General features: G+C 40.0%; 2 protein-coding genes across 3 annotated transcripts in view; one reads left to right on the top strand and one right to left on the bottom strand.

Annotated features, from left to right (window-relative positions):
- The window catches only part of ST7 (suppression of tumorigenicity 7), a 366,953-nt gene that overhangs the window by 236,920 nt on the left and 109,963 nt on the right, over nucleotides 1–20,070 (bottom strand). The gene's annotated exons all lie outside the window — the stretch shown is intronic.
- WNT2 (Wnt family member 2) overlaps nucleotides 1–20,070 on the top strand; it is a 40,322-nt gene that overhangs the window by 18,488 nt on the left and 1,764 nt on the right. For both annotated transcript variants that reach the window (XM_063445093.1, XM_063445092.1), the window contains one exon: nucleotides 678–942. In XM_063445093.1, the coding sequence (XP_063301163.1) occupies nucleotides 678–942 (265 nt within the window). The remainder of the gene's footprint in view (nucleotides 1–677; nucleotides 943–20,070) is intronic.

Consider the following 20,070-nt stretch of genomic DNA (forward strand, 5'->3'; position numbering starts at 1 on the left):
ACTTTAATCACACAGAGGAGGCTCTTGCTATAAACAGAGTAGGAGATAAAACATCTAAATTAAACAGACTGTGCAATAAAGGATGTTTAAACATCAGATCAGGAATTGTGTATATCACATGTACGGGAGGTGTGGCTGGAGCTGCATAAAACAGCGATTTACTCCTAAATGACGGACATTTAAGCAGTGGGACTGCAGGGGCATGATCTATACACCAAAACACTCCATTAATATAAGGTTGTTTTGGTGCTTATAGTGTTCCTTTGAGCACTAGTAGCTATTTAACATACTGATATTGATGCAGTTTATCTACTGATCCTATCTTCCTGATGGCAATCTGGTGCATCTCAATTTTCAGTGCTTACATTACAGTCTAGGGATGCCTTCTTTTGGCCATTTAGATGGCTACTAGAGGTGCTTCCTGGGGCAGTGCTGCACAGTGTGACTGCCATTCAGTGTCTCCACCCTCTGCATGGAGACACTGAACTTTCCTCATAGAGACTCATTTATTCAATGCATCTCTATGAGGAGATGCTGATTGGCCAGGGCTGTGCTTGACTTGTGCTGGCTCTGCCCTTAATCTGGCTCCTTGACAGTCTCAGCCAATCCTATGTTGAGATACTAAAATGATAACTTAAAATATGTGCCTTATCTCTTCTTGTGATCTCTTGGTAAAGGCTGTGAAAAGGTTCATGAAGCAAGATTGCAAGTGCCATGGAGTGAGTGGGTCCTGCACTGTACGGACATGTTGGCTGGCTATGGGAGATTTTCGGAAAACGGGGGACTTCCTCCGGAGGAAGTATAATGGAGCCATACAAGTGGTTATGAATCAAGATGGCACTGGCTTCACTGTAGCCAACAAGAAATTTAAGAAACCTACTCCCAACGACCTTGTATACTTTGAAAATTCACCCGATTACTGTCTAAGAGACAGGGAAGCTGGTAAGTTCTGAATAGAATCACTCTAATGAGTTTTAATAAAACAGGTTATTTTAAATAATACATATACAACACAATAAAAGAAAGGGAAAATATTGATAAAAGTACTCAAATCTCCAAGTGTGAGTCACTCCAAATCAAACAGAAAGTATATAGTAAAATAACATAGATAGTCTGGTGAGAGCAAACTATATACACCAAGTATAAAACAGATAAGATGTATAAAACAGGCAATATTACCATATATCTTGAATTTGTCTAAATGTCGTGGTGCTGAGCCGTTAAAAGTGGAATATTTTACAAGGCGCCTATAGTCTGAGCTCTCCAGGAATATATTACAAGGCGCCTATAGTCTGAGCACTCCAGGAATATATTACAAGGCGCCTATAGTCTGAGCTCTCCAGGAATATTTTACAAGGCGCCTATAGTCTGAGCTCTCCAGGAATATATTACAAGGCGCCTATAGTCTGAGCACTTCAGGAATATTTTACAAGGCGCCTATAGTCTGAGCACTTCAGGAATATTTTACAAGGCGCCTATAGTCTGAGCACTCCAGGAATATTTTACAAGGCGCCTATAGTCTGAGCTCTCCAGGAATATTTTACAAGGCGCCTATAGTCTGAGCACTTCAGGAATATTTTACAAGGCGCCTATAGTCTGAGCACTCCAGGAATATTTTACAAGGCGCCTATAGTCTGAGCACTCCAGGAATATTTTACAAGGCGCCTATAGTCTGAGCTCTCCAGGAATATTTTACAAGGCGCCTATAGTCTGAGCACTTCAGGAATATTTTACAAGGCGCCTATAGTCTGAGCACTCCAGGAATATTTTACAAGGCGCCTATAGTCTGAGCACTTCAGGAATATTTTACAAGGCGCCTATAGTCTGAGCACTTCAGGAATATTTTACAAGGCGCCTATAGTCTGAGCACTCCAGGAATATATTACAAGGCGCCTATAGTCTGAGCACTCCAGGAATATTTTACAAGGCGCCTATAGTCTGAGCACTTCAGGAATATTTTACAAGGCGCCTATAGTCTGAGCACTTCAGGAATATTTTACAAGGCGCCTATAGTCTGAGCACTTCAGGAATATTTTACAAGGCGCCTATAGTCTGAGCCACTTTTAACGGCTCAGCACCACGACATTTAGACAAATTCAAGATATATGGTAATATTGCCTGTCTTATACATCTTATCTGTTTTATACTTGGTGTATATAGTTTGCTCTCACCATACTATCTATGTTAAGTTATTTTAAATGTATTTTTCAAAACAGTAAGCAGAATTGTACTTTTAAAATACATGATATCAGTGAGTTTGACAAATAGTTAAAGGACCACTACACGCCCCAAAAACTTTGCGGGAGGAGTCTCCTTGTTTAACCCCAGTTTATAAAATTGCTGATTTCTGTGACATTATACATTAACTCGGGAACTCCCCCCTGGCTGTCAATCAAACAGCCAGGTTTGATTTCCTCCTACTTCTGTTAGCTGAAAATCTCTTCTGGGAGAAAGGGGAGGGCTTACAAAGGCTGCAGTCATAATAACTGCAGCTTTTTAAACCTCTTTTAGACTATACTCCCAATGAATACATACGTAAAAATATTCATGCATGTATTCATTGGGGGTATACCAAATTAGTTTTTTTGGTGTTTTTTTTTTAAGTGTGAAGTGGTTCTTTAATGAATCTCTTTGGTCATCTGCATTTTGTTAACCCCCTTTGTGAGCCGTGACAAAATAATTCTATACTATTTGTAAAAATCTTGTCCTGAAAAATTATTTATCAAAATAGAATTTTGTACTCCCCAGTCCCTTAAAGAGCCAAGAAGCTCTTTTGAGATGGGATGCATTTGTGACCAACATCTTTTTGCCATGCATTTATTTTACCACAATTTCACTATTTCTGTTCATTCACACCCATACATATTATATTGTATTATTTAAAGGAGGGAGATTTTTTTTTACATTTAAAAAAAAATAATTATACTATACATATACACGTAAGGTAATAAACAATATAAATGCAACATTGATAACATGGGGGAGGGGAAGGGGAGTAAATCCCTCCATTTTACAGTAAATAATTTGTACACAACAAGTGCAATTAAAGAAAACTTAGTTAAAATAGATTCACTAATTAGTCTTTGTTATTAAAATGTACAATATATGTAGCATTTCAAGTTTTTTCAGGCGTTCTAAAACAAATATTGAAGGAGTCGAGCTATATTTAGAGTAGTCACAAAATCCAAAACCGCTAGACGAAATTCAGTCTTTTTAACTAAGATTAATTTCACACTTTTCATTTAACAATTTGGTAAAAATCTGCTGTTTATATTTAATTTTTTTGTGTTTTATTTTGGGAAAAAAATAATTGACCACATTTTTTTATTCCAATTCTGTAACAACTTCATATTTGTATTCTGCTTATTTTGTCGAGTGCAATGATACCTCACGTTTACCTTTAACCCTAATCCTGCTTCTAATCCATATCCTAAACCCACCCCCTAATCCTATCCAGGAGGGATTCCCTTTGCTGATGTCAATACTGACGTCAAGAGAGAATTTCCCAGCTCACACAGTACACAACACTCTGTGAAATAGAGAGGAAAAAATTAGCCAGCAGATATACAACAATATAGGATGAGTGTTTCGCTGGCCAAGAATGTGTGATAAGAATTGCGCATGCACTAGGCTGATTGGCGGTGGCTCAGGGTCTGTCCCGAGGTGTAGGACACCAGGGAGCTACTTCTGGAGAGGACCCTGGATTCAGGATGATTCTGTTGACTCTGGGATGGCTGCAAATTCTGCTAAATTTATTACTACTACTACTACCGTACTACTGTAGATGCTCTCAGTCGCCAGGAACTGCTGGCGCTCTTAGCCGCCGAAAACTGCTGGCGCTCTTAGCCTCCAAAAACTGCTGGAGCTCTCAGCCGTTGGAAACTGCTGGCACTCTCAGTGGCCAGATACAAAGTTGTTGGATTTTTTGGGGGGAGGACGGAGGACTGGGGGTTGTTTTAATTCCAGTCTTCTTACTGGGATTACTCTTTTGTTTTGTAAACCTGCAAATATCTGCCACACTGGCAAGTAGCTTTCAGGCTTGGCTAGTAGGACTTGAAATTTATATATTTATATATATATATATAAAAAAACCTGAACCAGCGCACTCATCCATTCACTAAACAGCAATTTCAAGTTTCACAGAATGCAATTGTTTTATTTAAAACCACCTCACAGAGGCAAAAATAATGGAGGTTTATTTACATTATATGATCATACATTGCATAAGCCTGCCACAACGTCAATGTACCCCATTCTTGGCAGGTCCTGCTTTAGCAGCCCAATGCCTGCTCTTATTAGAGTACTAATAATAATTATTATTATTTGCGATTTTTATAGCACTTTACAAGTATACAAACATATAGACATAAAAGTTAGGAGTTTCTGATGGTCATCTGAGCGGACTGAATGCCTGATGGAAGAGGTGGGTGGGTCTGTAAGTCTGTAAGGACGGTGCCTCTCTGATTGCGCACGGTAAAAAGTTCCAGAAGGTAGGGGCAGCGTGGCTGAATGCCCTGGAACCGGAGTCTGTCTTTATTCTGGGCACTAACAGGACGGATTTGCTGGCTGACCGAAGTGAACGGGATGGAATGTAGGATGTCAGGAGCTCTTTCAGGTACTGTGGGCCTTGATTGTTTAAGGCTTTGAAGGTCAGCAGGCCAATTTAAAAATACGTTAATATCAATTTACTTGGAAAATGCTTCCTTCTGCCACCGCAGTGCAAGGCCAAATAGGATACATACATACAAACCATATCCAAAATAAGCCAGCACGCTGGGTCTTTCCAGAAATTACTCCTCTTTATTGAAATACACTTCCCATTCTGGTCAGCGTTTCAGTTCATTACTGAACTTTAATCAGGACATAAAAGTTGTATCTCCTGATGAAAGCTCAGTAATGAAGATCCAGAGTGCTGACGCTTTTTGGATAAATTATTTGGAGGGTTGCTGAGCACCAGGCAACAATCACTAAATAAAAAGGTTGGAGTGCAGGACTTATAGTATTGCGTGTGTATATCTGTATGTGTGTGTGTGTATGTATATGTGTGTGTGTGTGTGTATATATCTATGTGTATATATTATAGACAGACATATGAGTCATTTTCACAGCTTTTGCTTTCTACTCTATAGTTTTGCATTTATTAGGTGATTATTAAATAGTTGGATGCATTTTATACAGTAGTGATTTTATTTCAACAGTTGGGCATTTATGCTTTTTGGCAGATTTTCAGTTTGGTAATGTATTTATAATTTTAATTTTCCAAATCAGTCTATACCCTGCCAGGGACTCAGGGAGGGTTTTCTGGGACCACCCAAGAAAATCAAGCTTTACAAGTGCGTATGAAGCTTTAAATTTGCATCCATAATTGTTATTCACCCTGCAAAGCAATGACATCAAGCCCAGCGATCGCTGTGTGTGCTTTTAATGAACCGCTATTATGCATTAAGATCATGATTAAGATCGGGCGCTAATGGAAAGAGCTGTTTTCAATGTTAGATAGCACAATGGTGATTTCACTCTGAGACTCCACATATTTCTGTATATCGAAAGTTGAAATTTATTGATTTTGATGTCAGATTTACATGGTAGGAGCCAACTCACAGAAAGCACTTAAGAAATGAAACAAGCAAAGATGTACTTAACCTGATTTTATAATGCTCCTTTCAAACTGTGCTATTTTCTCTGCATTTCAATTGTATGTCTGATATTGACTGCTGCCTTAAGGTCATATTGGGAAAAAATGACGTCTTCATAACTTAAAGTTTAAATGTTTCATTTGAGCACAGCTAGTAAGATCTGTTATGAATGGATTTGTTTGTGCATTAGTGTTCTGTTTGATGCTTCGTTAGGCAGTAGCGGAGAATCAGAATTATATTTACCTCTTTAAGAAACGCGCCAATTTAGTAGATTTTGCCTAAGTTTACGGAGGCGTCTTGTAGATGCAGTGGAACAGTTACAACGTTTGAGACTTCTAATTTGTGATGTCAAGCTTTGAATTTCCAAACCTTGTTTGTTGGTTTTCTGTTACTAAACACAAAGTTATTGGAAAATTTATTTAAAAAAAAAAAAAGCCAATTCACTTTTCTTACAGATTTTCTTTTGCCTAATTTTTCCAGTTTTCAGGATCATTTCCATGCACGTCATTAAAAAGCAGTCATTAAGCATTACTTATATCAGCAACAAATGTATGTTAGTCCATCCCTGTGTTTAATGTCTGCACGCTAGTCTTGACCATCTCCACAGATTCTGCCCACCTCTTAATGTTTATCATCTTGCAAACTGGGTCTCTGTCAGGAAAAAGGAGTGTTTTCCAATTTATTGTCATAGCAACTTCACCAGGAACACATTAAATAGTTCACTCAGTGCATGCGCACTTCACCTGCAATTGGCTGAGTATGTTTCCCTTGGTGTTTTCGTGCCATGAACTGGCCACATTTCATACAAATGGCACACTTGGCTTGTCACCAGTCTTCACCAGTACGTCCTTGGATCTTGTTAATATTATGACCCGTAGTTGTTTGACTACTTACTATAGGATGGTACTAAAAAGACTTCTGGCACCATAGCCCACAGTGGATAGTGTGTGTGGACTACCCCTTTAAGACCCTTTAAGAAATATAGACATATATGATAACCAAATAAATACATTTCACTTTCATGTTAAGATAGAACGAGCTTCTGTCTATCTAACAGGACAAACGCAAACTGTGTGCCGCGGCGTGGTGCACACAGGGGTGCCGCGGAATGTTTCCAGGGTGCTATGATTACTGCTGAACAGTGGCTCAGTCGGGTGCCGCGGTCCTTTAAGACCGCAATGTCGGCCGGCTGGGAGGAAGTGACAGCCTGTTCATTATGATGGGACACAAATGCTCAATCACAAGAATGTTTTTTCAGAAGGTTATTCCTTGAACTCTCAATATGTCAAATCTATAGCAGCCAGAGGCTCTACTAATCTTTACATTTACGTAATCACGTAATCAGCACATGTAAAGTTTGGAAAAAGTTACCTGCTGACAAATCTTGGTGGAAAATGCAGGTGGCTGTCATAAGTGGGCATAATTAATGCAAATATCTAAATTTAGACAGAGAAATGTGTAATTTCCAAATTATCAATGATTTGATAGTAGGGGCTGGCTACTGGAGTTATGAATGAATTTGCTTTGGGTGAAAACATAGTTATCCCATAAACTGCTGCTGTACATGGGTAATTGGTCTGTTAAAGTCATAGACCAGAATGAGAGGTTTCTGACTCTCCCTTGCACGCAACGAATCCTCCAGATGCTGACGAGCATCTCTCGAAACCTTGAGGAAAAAAAGGACTTGCCTTGATTCCTGATTATTTTGCTTCTTTTTTTTTGCGTATTTTTAGCACATTATTTGTTAGGATTCATTATATAAAATAAAGGCAATTCGTTCTTGGTGTGTCTCTTTACATTGAGCCCTACTTGGATAATTGTTTGTTGAGGCATGGTAGAGTTGTAATTCACAGCAGAAGACGTGAATTCAATTATCACGGTTATAAAGTTGGATAAAAGTCAAGATCTGAGTAATTAAATGTGGACACACACAGGTTACTTGCTTTCCATGTTTCAAGTGACGTTTTTCCATGTGTCCACAAATGGGAATTTTCATTCATTCGACAACCAGTTAGAAAAATAAAACTAATCTTAATTTCCTGGGTTCCAGGTTTTCCAGACTTCCTAGAACATGAATGGCTGTGGGCAGGTTCTGATGTTCCGACAATCTGCTCTCCTTAAGGGAAGCAGGGTGTGTGCTTTTTGTGAACAGAACATTCACTTTAACGAACTGTAAAGAGCGAGATGCCAAGTCCTTCTGCTAAATCCTTTAAATAAATAGTCCCGGAATCCCTCCCACAGACTTTGGACGAGGCATGGTTGTTAATTGCCTGTTTACATCACTCTAAACGGTGGTCCTGTTTCAACTTCTCTATGGTTTTTGTACACTAGCATTGGCTATTTTTCACAATAAAATGTGGGGCCTCTGGATTTACTGGAGAAAATGCACCCAGTATATCTTGAAATATAGAAATGATGCTTTAGATATATATAGTTGGATATATAAACTTTTCACACGTGTCTGTTTCAGCTGTTGAACGAAAAAAATATTGAAATAATTTTTAACTGTGCTGCAAAAGTAAAAAAATAAAAATTATTCTTGACCACAAAAATTAGATTTATCAACAAGATATCAATGCTATCAGGAGCTGGCCCCAAAAAGCACATCTTTTCTGGATGTGCCTTCCCCTTTGGATGGAGCTGGTGATACTTTTCAGTATGCAAATGTTGAGGGATATGAAGAAATATAGAAGAAAGCTCCAGGCACTCCAGGATTTATTGAACCTACTGCCCTTCACAACGTTTCGACCTACACGGTCTTTGTCAAACCACCTTTTTGTATCCTGGAGTGCCTGGAGCTTTCTTCCATTTTTCTTCATCAAGTATTTGGTCCCTGGTACTGGGACTGGCCTGGTTGCACCCAGATACATACTACTTGGGATTGAGTGTAGTTCCACATCCCTGCTATATTAATGTTTGGGGGGTATGTCATATGCTCTTAGTCACTACTTTTTTTTTTTTTAACGTAGAAGCAGAGCTTTTCAGGTGTTAGTTTTTAATTAAGATTTTCCAATCCAATTAGTCAATGTTTAGTGTCTCTCCATAATATTCTCCTTTAGAGCCCATGCCCGAAGATTTACCACCTATTTAAAGGAACACTTTAAGCATCATAACCCACTACAGACTACTGTACTACTACTGTAGTGGTTATGGTGCCCTGATGCTGTCCCACCCTAAGTCCCATGTTTTGACAACTTACCTGGGTCCCATGGGGGAGGAGGGCTCGTGGCCATGCCCCTTGTATCAGTTCTCTTCCAGCAGAAAATAAACATTTTTTAAATTATATGAATTAATGTCTCATTAAAATACATGACAGTACCTTACTACCATTGTATATTGCTGGATAGGCTGCTGTATATAATTATAATTAATAAGTCCTCCGTATTTAACATTATATCTAACTCCTTCTCTCTTAGACCATATGTGCTAGGTTTGTTCTTTATACTAAATTGCATAACATTGCATTTATCTGTATTGAGTCTCATGTTGCCTACTCAGTCTTAGTCCCCTGATTTAACATATATTGGTATCAAAGAATTGGCTGGCACAGCAATCTCAGAAAAATAATGTGGACATTTTAATTCTTCATTATTAATGTGGCGTGGATAGGGGGCAGTCCTTGGATCACGAAGACCTCCTGTTTATTTCAAATTGTTAGTGAGAGATATCTCTAGGGGCCCTAGGCTGCTTTAGTGGTTAGGTCGCTTAGAATGTTCTTTTAAATGAATGTTGAGCTATGAAGAAGCCATTGATTTCTACGAATGACCATGTTTTTCAAAATAAATTATTGGATATTACGCCTAATAACCCTTAAAAAAAACTTCGCAAATGCAGATTATTATTTTTTTTGTCAATCAAAGCTTTATTGAGGCATATAGATAATAGAGTAGACATAATAGCGTTGACATTAATTTAAAGACATTGGATGTTCATGCAACAAGCACAATACGATTCTAAGATATGACTTAGATCACATATTATCAACTGATGTCCTGTACGTGAAAGGAAAAGACAGAATGCCACTAACATAATTCAAGAGCCTCATTTTAAATTAAATGAAAGATTAACTTTAAAACAAATTACACAGTGTGTCTGATTAATCACTGAAAGGATAGTAGATCACAACTAGTAAGTGTAGAATAAAGGCAGTGCCACAGGGTACTAACAGATAAGTACTAACAGCAATTTAGCATATAAGATCTGCCCACTAAGAGTTAGAACTGTAAGTCGCCCCTTCATATTCAGCCTATGCCCTGAATAGGCCATAATGGAGAGTCCATGCCATCACCGATCATAATGTCGTCGATCTGCTTCACTGCTAGAGAGGGTATAGGTATATGGAGGCAAGCTAAACGGCATCCGCTGCACCAAAATTCCTCCAGTCTTCGAGCCCAGGTCTTAAAGAGATCCTGGCACCAATGTCCACTGACCCCCCTACTCCGATTAGTGGGACCATTGACCCTAGAGAGTTCCATCCGAGCTCCCCAGGGATATGAATGGCAGGGTGCATGCAACTCTGGAAGAAGGTCTGTGAGCCATGGCAGCACTCGAGATCGGTGCCTGGGCGGCTGTAGTAATGAGTACGGTTGTGGATCCGGTGCCAGAAGTTCTGGCAAGTGGCATAACATTTTTCAGTGAAGGTTAGTTCCCACCTCTGGCCCACCAGCTCCACTCATAGGTGCGAGAAAGACATTTTGGGGCCCCTAACACAGCTCAAGGTGTAGGCCCCCGGGGACCTGCCTCCAAGCCCACCCACAGGGCCAGCCTCCAAGTCCGCAGTTTGTGCAAAGGTAAAACAGGGTGTATTTGTGTATTGGATGCATGTGTAAAATGGACACAGTGCGTGTTAGTGCATTTGTTGTGGATGTAGTGTGTGTATATTGTGTGTGTGTGTGTGTTTGTATATATGTATATGTGTATATATCTATATATACATATATACACACATACACTCAATTTGTGTTTGAATGTAAGCATGTTTTTGTATGGAGTATGTGTGTGAATGTTGGTGTTTGAATGTAGGCGTGCATTTGTATGCAGTGTATACACTTAAACACACACACGCATAGATACACAGACATACACAAATACACAGACACATATGCAAATACACTGACACACAGTTACATACACCAATACACATGCAGACACGCACAATGACACATTGTTAAACACAAATAAACACACAAACATACACATACACATACCGACACACACACACACATACTGAAACACATGCAGCTAATTTTTCAGCCACCCTCCTGTTTCTTACCCTTTGGGTGCAGGAGAGTGGCTGGGGCTGATGGGAGTCAGCTGACTCTCCCCTCCTCTATGCCTCCACTCTGCCTTTCCTTCCTCCTGTGTGGAGTAAGGTGAGAGGAAGTGACCAGATGTCACTTCTTCATAGCACTACTTGCGGCTGACATTTTTAAAAGGGCCGGTCAGCACTGCGGCCTTGTAATACATCTGAAGACACATGCTCATTGGGTGGCCCTAAGTGCATGGGCCACCCGATGGGCCCCATCAGCGGGCGGGCCCCAGTGCAGCTACACCGGCAGCAGTTTCTCCACTACAAATGAAGAATGGGGTGCCCAGTCGGCCCCCTAGGACCGCAGGGCCTGTGACAATCGTTTACCCTGTGGGGACTGGAAAAAACCCCCACGGTCAGCAGAGAGTCCTCAGGATAGTGTGTACCCTGAGCCGGGAGATCGGTCCCTTCTCCCAGCCATCTGACCTCCAGTTGTGCTAGGACCAATCGTATTGAGTGCCTGTCGAAATGGTGTAATTCGTGCAAGAAGGGATTCAGGCTATGGGTAAGTCGGTGCGCCACCGTCTGTAGCCAAGTTGAGGATGTTTAAACACCAAATTAGCCCTGTAGCTCAGGAGCTATAAAGAAATGTGTCCAGCCATCTTGGGCGCCTGGTCCGCACAAATATTACACTAATGCTGTAGTTTGCAGGACCAGATCTGATTCCTTTTTCAGGATTGTCTGCTTTATGTGAATTGTTTGTTAAAACATTTTGAAGGAAAGAATCCTAGGACATTAAAACAGTGGTGTGGTACTTTTAAAACTAAGCTCCTTAATTACCCAGATCTGGGGCTGATTGATGTATCCCTTTAGTCTGTATTATCCAATCAAAAGCCTGTTTTTAACTGTGATTTCCATATCCACAGCCATTGGTTCTTTCTTGCTTGGAACAGAATGTTCACTTTAATATTACTTATATGTATGTTATTTCACATGTTAATTGTTCAAATAGAATATAATTTTTCACATTATTCATCTTCATATTATTATATATTAATTAGACTTTCGGGTGAAACAACAATAAGGGGGTCCATTGCATGTCTCCAACATTTAGGAGGTGCGCCGCTAAGAGACACTAAAAGAGATCTCTACTAGAGTTTGATAGCCAAGGGTGTATGTGCACAGAGATGATTTATAAGACAATGTCTGCACATATTCTAACTTTACATTATGTCTCAGACCATTTATTTAACCCCTTAAGGACACGTAACATGTGTGACATGTCATGAATCCCTTTTATTCCAGAAGTTTGGTCCTTAAGGGGTTAAATAAACCTTGAGCAGATTGGCAACTCTAATGTGAAATTTAAAAAAATATATACGGTATATAAAAATGACACAATTGGCACACATTGAATGCATTCACCTCAAAAACAATTGAAATTCATTATATCATCAGAATTGTAACATATGATAGAAACTGAATATGTCGTTTCCTCGCAAGATCTGTCATATTGGAATTACAGAGTAAATGTTTGTCACATTCAAGTAAAATGCCAGAGCAAAATGACTTTTTACAGAAATATTGTTTGGAATAAATAAAATAAAAATGAAAGCGCCCTGGTGAGCAATATATACGTCCTTATTTTCTGGTGGAAAAAAATGAGCAGCCAAAATGTAGCTTGTTGGCTGAAAGAGAAAAAAATAAGAAAACAGAGTTATTTGTCAATGAGAACCAATTCCTAAATCTTCGCTATATTGCTGAAACTTGAGGATTTGCAAGAAGACACGCCCACTACTCCGAAGCATTGCCTCACGCTCTGTCGTATTTAACACCGTATTTCTTTCCCAGGCAGATCTACTTCTCATTTCCTGCGTATTCTACGGGGTCATTTTAACGTAATACACTCTATGAAAAATTTATTAGCAAAATCAGAGGCAATACAACTACAGCACTCCGATCCTCCATTCGGCTATAAAATGAATCTAGCATAATCCGTGTGCGATTTCGCTGAAATGGAGAGCCACAGCTATGAGGTCAGGTAACAGGTTAACAGAAGGAAAGAAAAAACATTATTTTATATTCACCCCTATTAACGTTAACCGTACAACTGCTGGATAGACAAAGAACGGAATGCTTCGCCTCTCTCTCCATAAATAGACAAGTGATTAAAGGGAAAGCTGTGACTGTGTATTTAAATGTCCAGCTCCTGGCAATTGTACGTCTATCACAATAAATGACCACTATAGACATTCAGAACAATTCATCTCAATAAAGTAGTCTGGTTGCAGTGGCTCTGTACATTTATTCCTGCAGTTGAAAACATTGCCATTTAGTGGATATAGTAATGTTTTCATTGCAGAACTAAACACACTTTACTTCTGTCGGAGTCCGACTCGGTTCTTCAATCAATGCTTCTCATGGAGAGCATTTAATAGGATGAGCACGGAGTTTTACCGCGCATGTGCTTCTTGTCCCCAATGCTTCTCTATGAGGAGAATTCTATTGAATGAGACTGAAGACATCAGCATGCTTTCTGATGGAGACGGGTCTAGATCATTTTAAGTTACAAGCATGTCAAAATGCAATATCTATTCAGAAGACACAAATACCAGTAAAGAATACAATTGACCAGGGGTGGGCAACCTTCAGTACTCCAGATATTGGTGACTACATGTCCCATAATGCTCTTGAAGCCATAATGGCAGAGAATCAGGGGAGATTTAGTCCACACCATCTGGAGTGACGAAGGTTGGCTACTACTGCAACAGACAATCTGGTCCCTCGATTTGTCTTTTTTAATATAAAGACATATACGGTAATCCAATTAATGCAACATTAGCTGAAAACCATTGGGCCTAATATCAGAGCTATAGCAAGCGGTGGTGCGAGAGTAACATCCAAGTGAGCAATGATTAGAACCTAAAAGAATATTAAAAAGATAGAATGTCCAGCACAAACGTTTAGTAAAGTGATCCTTTATTAAGGTACCAAGCTGAACACATAGAGAAGCCTGTGATTGGACCATTTTGTCAGATCAGAACACTTGTGTGCACTCTGGGCCAGCGAGTATACAGAGGGAGGGTTAAAAAAAAAAAAAAACAACTGCAATGGAAAGAGGGGGAAGCAATCTACCCATTGCAGGTGATTTACCTGCAAGGGAGAAGTTGATCATGTTTGTCGTGAGGACGCTTAAGACATACACAAAATATGCACAGAATCGACATTAGGCAGCCCGGAGTCATGAGCTGCCAGTGGCATGTGTGCTGTGGGTGCAAGTAGCCCCCAGCACACAATGAACAATATCCCAGTATGTGCATTGTTTCAGACAGACATACACATGTTTCATGTAGGGATGAGTGTGGTCTTCCAATTTGTTTGCCTAGCCTTTTCAATTCGGGATCCAGAACCTCAGCGAGATAGACTCTCAGTTTGAACTTAGTGGCCATCTACTCTTAGCCTTTTATAAACCAGATCTTGGCATAAGACTAATCTCCTCAGTAATTGGCTTCAATTAGATAAAATGGTTATAGTGCCTACAGCATCCTTTTAATGGAGTATTCACCCAGGAAATTTCAAAAAGGTTGACTCAGTTCTGCAATAGCCTTTCTGTTCAAGTAAGAGCAGTTTAATGTTTCACTGATATCTCAATGTATAAGAAGAATTTCTAATTGTATAGCCCTTTAACTGTCCACCCTATCTGTGGGAGGTATGTTGCCCATAATGTCTTTGCTGGTGTTGTACACCCAACCTAATAGTACTCATTTTGCCAACCTCAGAAGATTGAGTTGGCCGTGATAGGAATTGAACCAGTGATTGCCATATAGTGCAACTGGAGCTCTATCCTCCTAGATATCTCACCCCCCTATACTTGTCCTCTTACCATAAAAAATCTTAGGCAATCGAAACATGGTCTTAAATTAATATTGTTTTATAAGCATTTACACTGATTTCATATTTTTGGATACATTTTAAAAATTAAAGGACCACTCTAGTGCCAGGAAAACACTCGTTTTCCTGGCACTATAGTGCCCTGAGGGTGCCCCCACCCTCAGGGACCCCCTCCCGCCCGGCTCTGGAAAGGGGAAAGGGGTTAAAACTTACCTTTTTTCCAGCGGTGGGCGGAGAGCTCTCCTCCTCCGATCCTCCTCTTCTCCTCCCCGTCGGCTGAATGTGCACGCGCGGCAAGAGCTGCGCGCGCATTCAGCCGGTCACATAGGAAAGCATTCATAATGCTTTCCTATGGACGCTTGCGTGCTCTCACTGTGATTTTCACAGTGAGAATCACGCAAGCGCCTCTAGCGGCTGTCAGTGAGACAGCCACTAGAGGAAATAGGGAAAGGCTTAACCCATTCACAAACATAGCAGTTTCTCTGAAACTGCTATGTTTCTGAAAAAATGGGTTAACCCTAGAAGGACCTGGCACCCAGACCACTTCATTAAGCTCAAGTGGTCTGGGTGCCTAGAGTGGTCCTTTAATATCTTCAAAATATGGGAGGAAAATAATCACATATAGAAAAATTTATCAATATATCAAAATATTTCAAAATTAAAATGTTTATCATAATATTAAATAATTTGAAAAGTTAGCCCTTGTTTGTTAAAATGCTAACTATCTAGAATTAGCCATACGCACAGTACACTGCTTCAACAAATTACAGTTTCCTTTGAACAGGTGAATGGAAACTGCTTTTATTTAACTATTAAATCCTATCACTGTTATGCAGGAGGGTGATCCTGGGTGCTGTTTGTTTCACGCAGCTTTAGAAAGCAATCTGTCACCAAAACTAGAAAGTAATGCTATTTGCAGAAGTATTCTACGGGTTAGCTGCTAGGAATTTCTACATTTAGAAATCATTGATTTAATGGGGACATCAAGCACAGTCTTATAGCTGAGGAATGATTTATTGTAGCTTGGTTATTATATTTGAGCATCCCCTAGAATTCTGGGTATATTGCAAACACCTCGAAGATGTTATTACCTTCAGAATGGTTCATGGGATCCTGCGGTCCTGTAGCTGGGGTCTATGCCGTGGTCACGCAGTAATGATGTGAGAAAGTACTGCTTACTGACTGACTGCTTATTGCTTAGACATGAGATCATTTGTGTACTCAGTAGAACGTGTGAGTGCATCATCCTGGAAACAGGTTTTATGACAAATGGTCAAAATAAACATTTGCATGAATGGCCAAAATGAAACATTGGCCTCAAGCGTGGCTTTTCATTTATGATCGGATTTACAATTGAACTTCACACTGAAGGGTTAAACGAAAACTTCAAACACCATAACCACTACAATGCTCTAATAGTTATTGTGTCAGGAGTGCCCTGGTGTCCCCCCAGTGTAAGTATTTAAAATGTTTTCAAGTGAGATGACTTCTTACCTGGTGTGCACTGGGTGCTGGTCCCTGCCTCTATGAGAGCCAGTAGCATCCTGAGCTAAGCGCGCTGTAGTGATTATGGTGCTTAGTGTTCTTTGAAGAGGAACTTAGAGTTATGGCATACATCCCTTCTATTACTCTCAAAGATGCTTCACCCTCAACCCTAAGTCTTCCCATAGGGGCTTAGGTTTGGGAGGTCCAAGCAATTAGCCCTAACAGGACCAAGTGCCTCTCAAACCCACGAGATGCATGGTGAGTAGGTGATTTAATAAAACAAAATGCCTTGTGACTCTGGCACTATTAAAACAACCCCCACCCCATAGATCACTTAGGAAGCCCTGTACCCTGGTCCTAAATTATAGACAACCCAACTCGTCGTTATAATTACTCTCAGCCCCCAGGCCAGGTGGTGGAGAAAGTTTTAGGTGCCATTTGCAAGATTACCCTCCCAATCAACTCCACACAGAGTGGAAAAAGATGGATTGCTATAATAAACCACTCTCTCAAAGATTCAGACATGTTTCTTTGTATTGACCGATAGAAATCTAACCTAAAATGAAACTGAAATTACATAATTTAAAAATAAAATCAACTTATGTGCTCAAACCCCCCACAATGCTGCCAATTAAAAAAAAGCTGATATGCATAACGGCAAATGAAATAAAACGATAAAATATTTGGGTGTATATTCTATTTACCTCACCTCTTCATCTGATGTATTTTTAATTTACATACATTGAAGTTACACCTTGGTATAGACACGTTTCTATGGCTAACAATACGTTTATAATGAAGCAGTGTCTGCTGTAGCGTGGAAGGAGGTGCACAGCAAAACTGTGAACATAAAAAAAAATAAAGACAAACTCAAATGACACTTGGATTATTAAGGGTATAGAAATACTAAGCAGATATTAAATGTCACCTTTCTAAACACGTTTCATAAACTGCATTCATAACCTTCTAACTGCCACCCATTAACACTTGTGTAATTTTCCAGTATATATCATTTGGCAATAGTCCGTAAGGTGTTGAATCTAAAGTAGAAGTAATGATGTGAACGAAGAGTCTTTAACGGACACAGACTTCATCCGCTGCATTCAATCTCGTCTGCATTTTCATATCCTTCAAACGCTCGCTGCGTTTATGATGAAATCTTCCATCATTTTTCCTTTTTTAGAACATTGAGTCATTTTATGACTCAGTCTGTTTAGAATAATTGAGGTCTACCCGACTTCTGCACCCACAAATGTCATTATGGAGACGAGCAAGAGACATTGGATTGATGTAATCCGTAGGACTTAAGAACAGAGAATTTACAGCATTCCGTCCATGTATACTTTAATGTATCCTTACAACTGGGACAATGCACATAATACGGAGAGCACAATAAAACAAGGAAAGTCTTTCTTCAATCAGAACGAGCGAGAGCTGTGTTAAAGTGTCATGGTTTTATGGTGTTTAGGACATGCATTGACAGTTGCAGGTGTTTTCCATTCTCTTACGTTGACTCTATGATATCTAGCTAACATCTATCCGTCATGCTATAAGTTATCGGTTCTCTGGTTTGGCTAAACCCCCTAAAAGCCAATTAATTTCTTTGCCACAATGTGGCATACTAAAAGCCTTAGCCAGGATGGGATGTCCTGTTTATTTAAGGTTGGCAGCAATACTGGCATTAAAGGAACAGTACATTCCATTCTAAAGAACTAGACTACTACTACACTATTACTATATGATTGGCCCTCGAGGACTTAAACACGTCTTAACAACCTACTGTAGAGATCCTTCCCAACATTCTAAATCATGGGAACGGGTAGATGTGGCTCCCTTAAAATATGAATTAATGTATTGTGGCAGAGCTGACCTGCATGCGTTACAAGTATGTTAATGCTAAAACAAAGATGCATCTATCTTCATAACCTGGTTCGAAAAAACCCTCTAGACAGACATTTGTATAACTTAAAATAAGTTTGTATTTACTGGCTCTCTGGGGTTTCATTACATCTTTCTTACTTTGTTAGCTTTTAGTACATAAAGAGAGGAAAAACTGCTTTAAATACTGATAGTTATATAGGAGATAATCTTCGCATTAAGCCAGTCAGAGATGGCTATAGGAAATGTAAGTTAAAGCAGATCTCTCGTCACGTATTTTTTCCATTATTATTACAGTTTGTCATTATTTACATGGATTTTGTGCGGTTGTCATGCAATGCATGATTTGCTAGCGCATGTAAATAAAAATAATAAATGAGTCTGGATACAGAGAAAGCCTTCGAGTAGTTTGGCTGTTTCTATTCAGTACTTTCCTTAAATGAACACTCCAACCACCATAAAGACTATAGCCCACTGTTATCTAGTATGGTTTGACAATTTACCTGGGTGCCACCTGGTGCTGCATCCTCTGCTTTCAATCTTCTCCAGCATATGAAGCCTAGTGTGTCTGTAGCGTAAAGTACACCCAGCGCAAGGGCCGTGCTCTCAGCACTCTCACTCGGAGTGCACCCCAGCATCACCCTGCTTTGCTCTATAGAGCAATCTGGATATCCCTGCTAGAGAACACCAGATGCAGGAGCTGAACTGTAGGTGCCTGAAGGAAACCAAGGTAGTTGTCAAACTGTGCTAAATCGCCTTTTCATCTTACCATGGATGGTGCTAGGGTATTACTGACACTATATAAGCACTACAGTGGTTGTGGTGCTTGAAGTGATCCTTTAAGTTAGATTTTTTCAGATACAATTCTAAAGTGGGTATAGCTCTCCCTTTGTGACTGTATCCATACCTGCCAACTCTGGCATCCACAGAATCAGTAAGCAAGTGGGAGGCAGGTGGAGGAGTGACACGATTGCTGGTGGGTCATTTACGCCTGACTAACTTTGGAGGTCAGCCCACTGAGGGCAGATCCTGCAAGGAGCATTGAAACAGTGCTCCTTGCAATGATGCACTTGATCTATTGATGGGACTGTTCCCTGGTGTCCCCAAAAATGGGACACCATAGAACTAAGTTAAGACAGGACCTGAAAATTGGGATGGTTGGGAGGCATGTTTATCTAATGTGGGCCGTATTGTAAATGGAACCAGACAGGCATGTCCACTTTCTCCTTACTATTTGTGCTATACATTGGTAGAAAATACTGGAATCTCTACATGCCAATAATAATGCCTGAGTAAGTGTGTAACATATTAACAAGTCAAGTCAATGGATCATTAAATCCGAGGTCAGTGAGATTCCAAGCCAAATGGTGTGTAATCCAGCAGAACAGATTTTACTAATACATTATCTTGCCCAGTGAACTTAAAGGACCACTATAGTGCCAGGAAAACATACTCGTTTTCCTGGCACTATAGTGCCCTGAGGTGCTGGGCTGGATGGAGAGGACGGGGTTAAACGTACCTCTTTCTCCAGCGCCAGGCGGGGAGCTCTCCTCCCTCTTCGGCTGAATGCGCATGATTTTCACAGTGAGAAGCGCGGAAGCCCTCTAGCGGCTGTCAATGAGACAGCCACTACAGGCTGGATTAACCCTAATATAAACATAGCAGTTTCTCTGAAACTGCTATGTTTATAAAAAAAAAGGGTTAACCCTAGATGGACCAGGCACCCAGACCACTTCATTAAGCTGAAGTGGTCTGGGTGCCTATAGTGGTTCTTTAACAGAACACATGTGTAACATGGTTAACATTTAGTGTCAGTAAAAAGTCTAGAGGTGCTCAGGATGTCTATGCTAATGGAAAGGAACTTCTACAAGGGTACCTTCCGTAGGGTACCCTCTTCTAGCAAACATTAAAGGTTAGGTAGAGAAAGAACAA

This window comes from Pelobates fuscus, chromosome 3 (genome assembly GCF_036172605.1).
Source record: "Pelobates fuscus isolate aPelFus1 chromosome 3, aPelFus1.pri, whole genome shotgun sequence".
Classification (NCBI taxonomy): domain Eukaryota; kingdom Metazoa; phylum Chordata; class Amphibia; order Anura; family Pelobatidae; genus Pelobates; species Pelobates fuscus.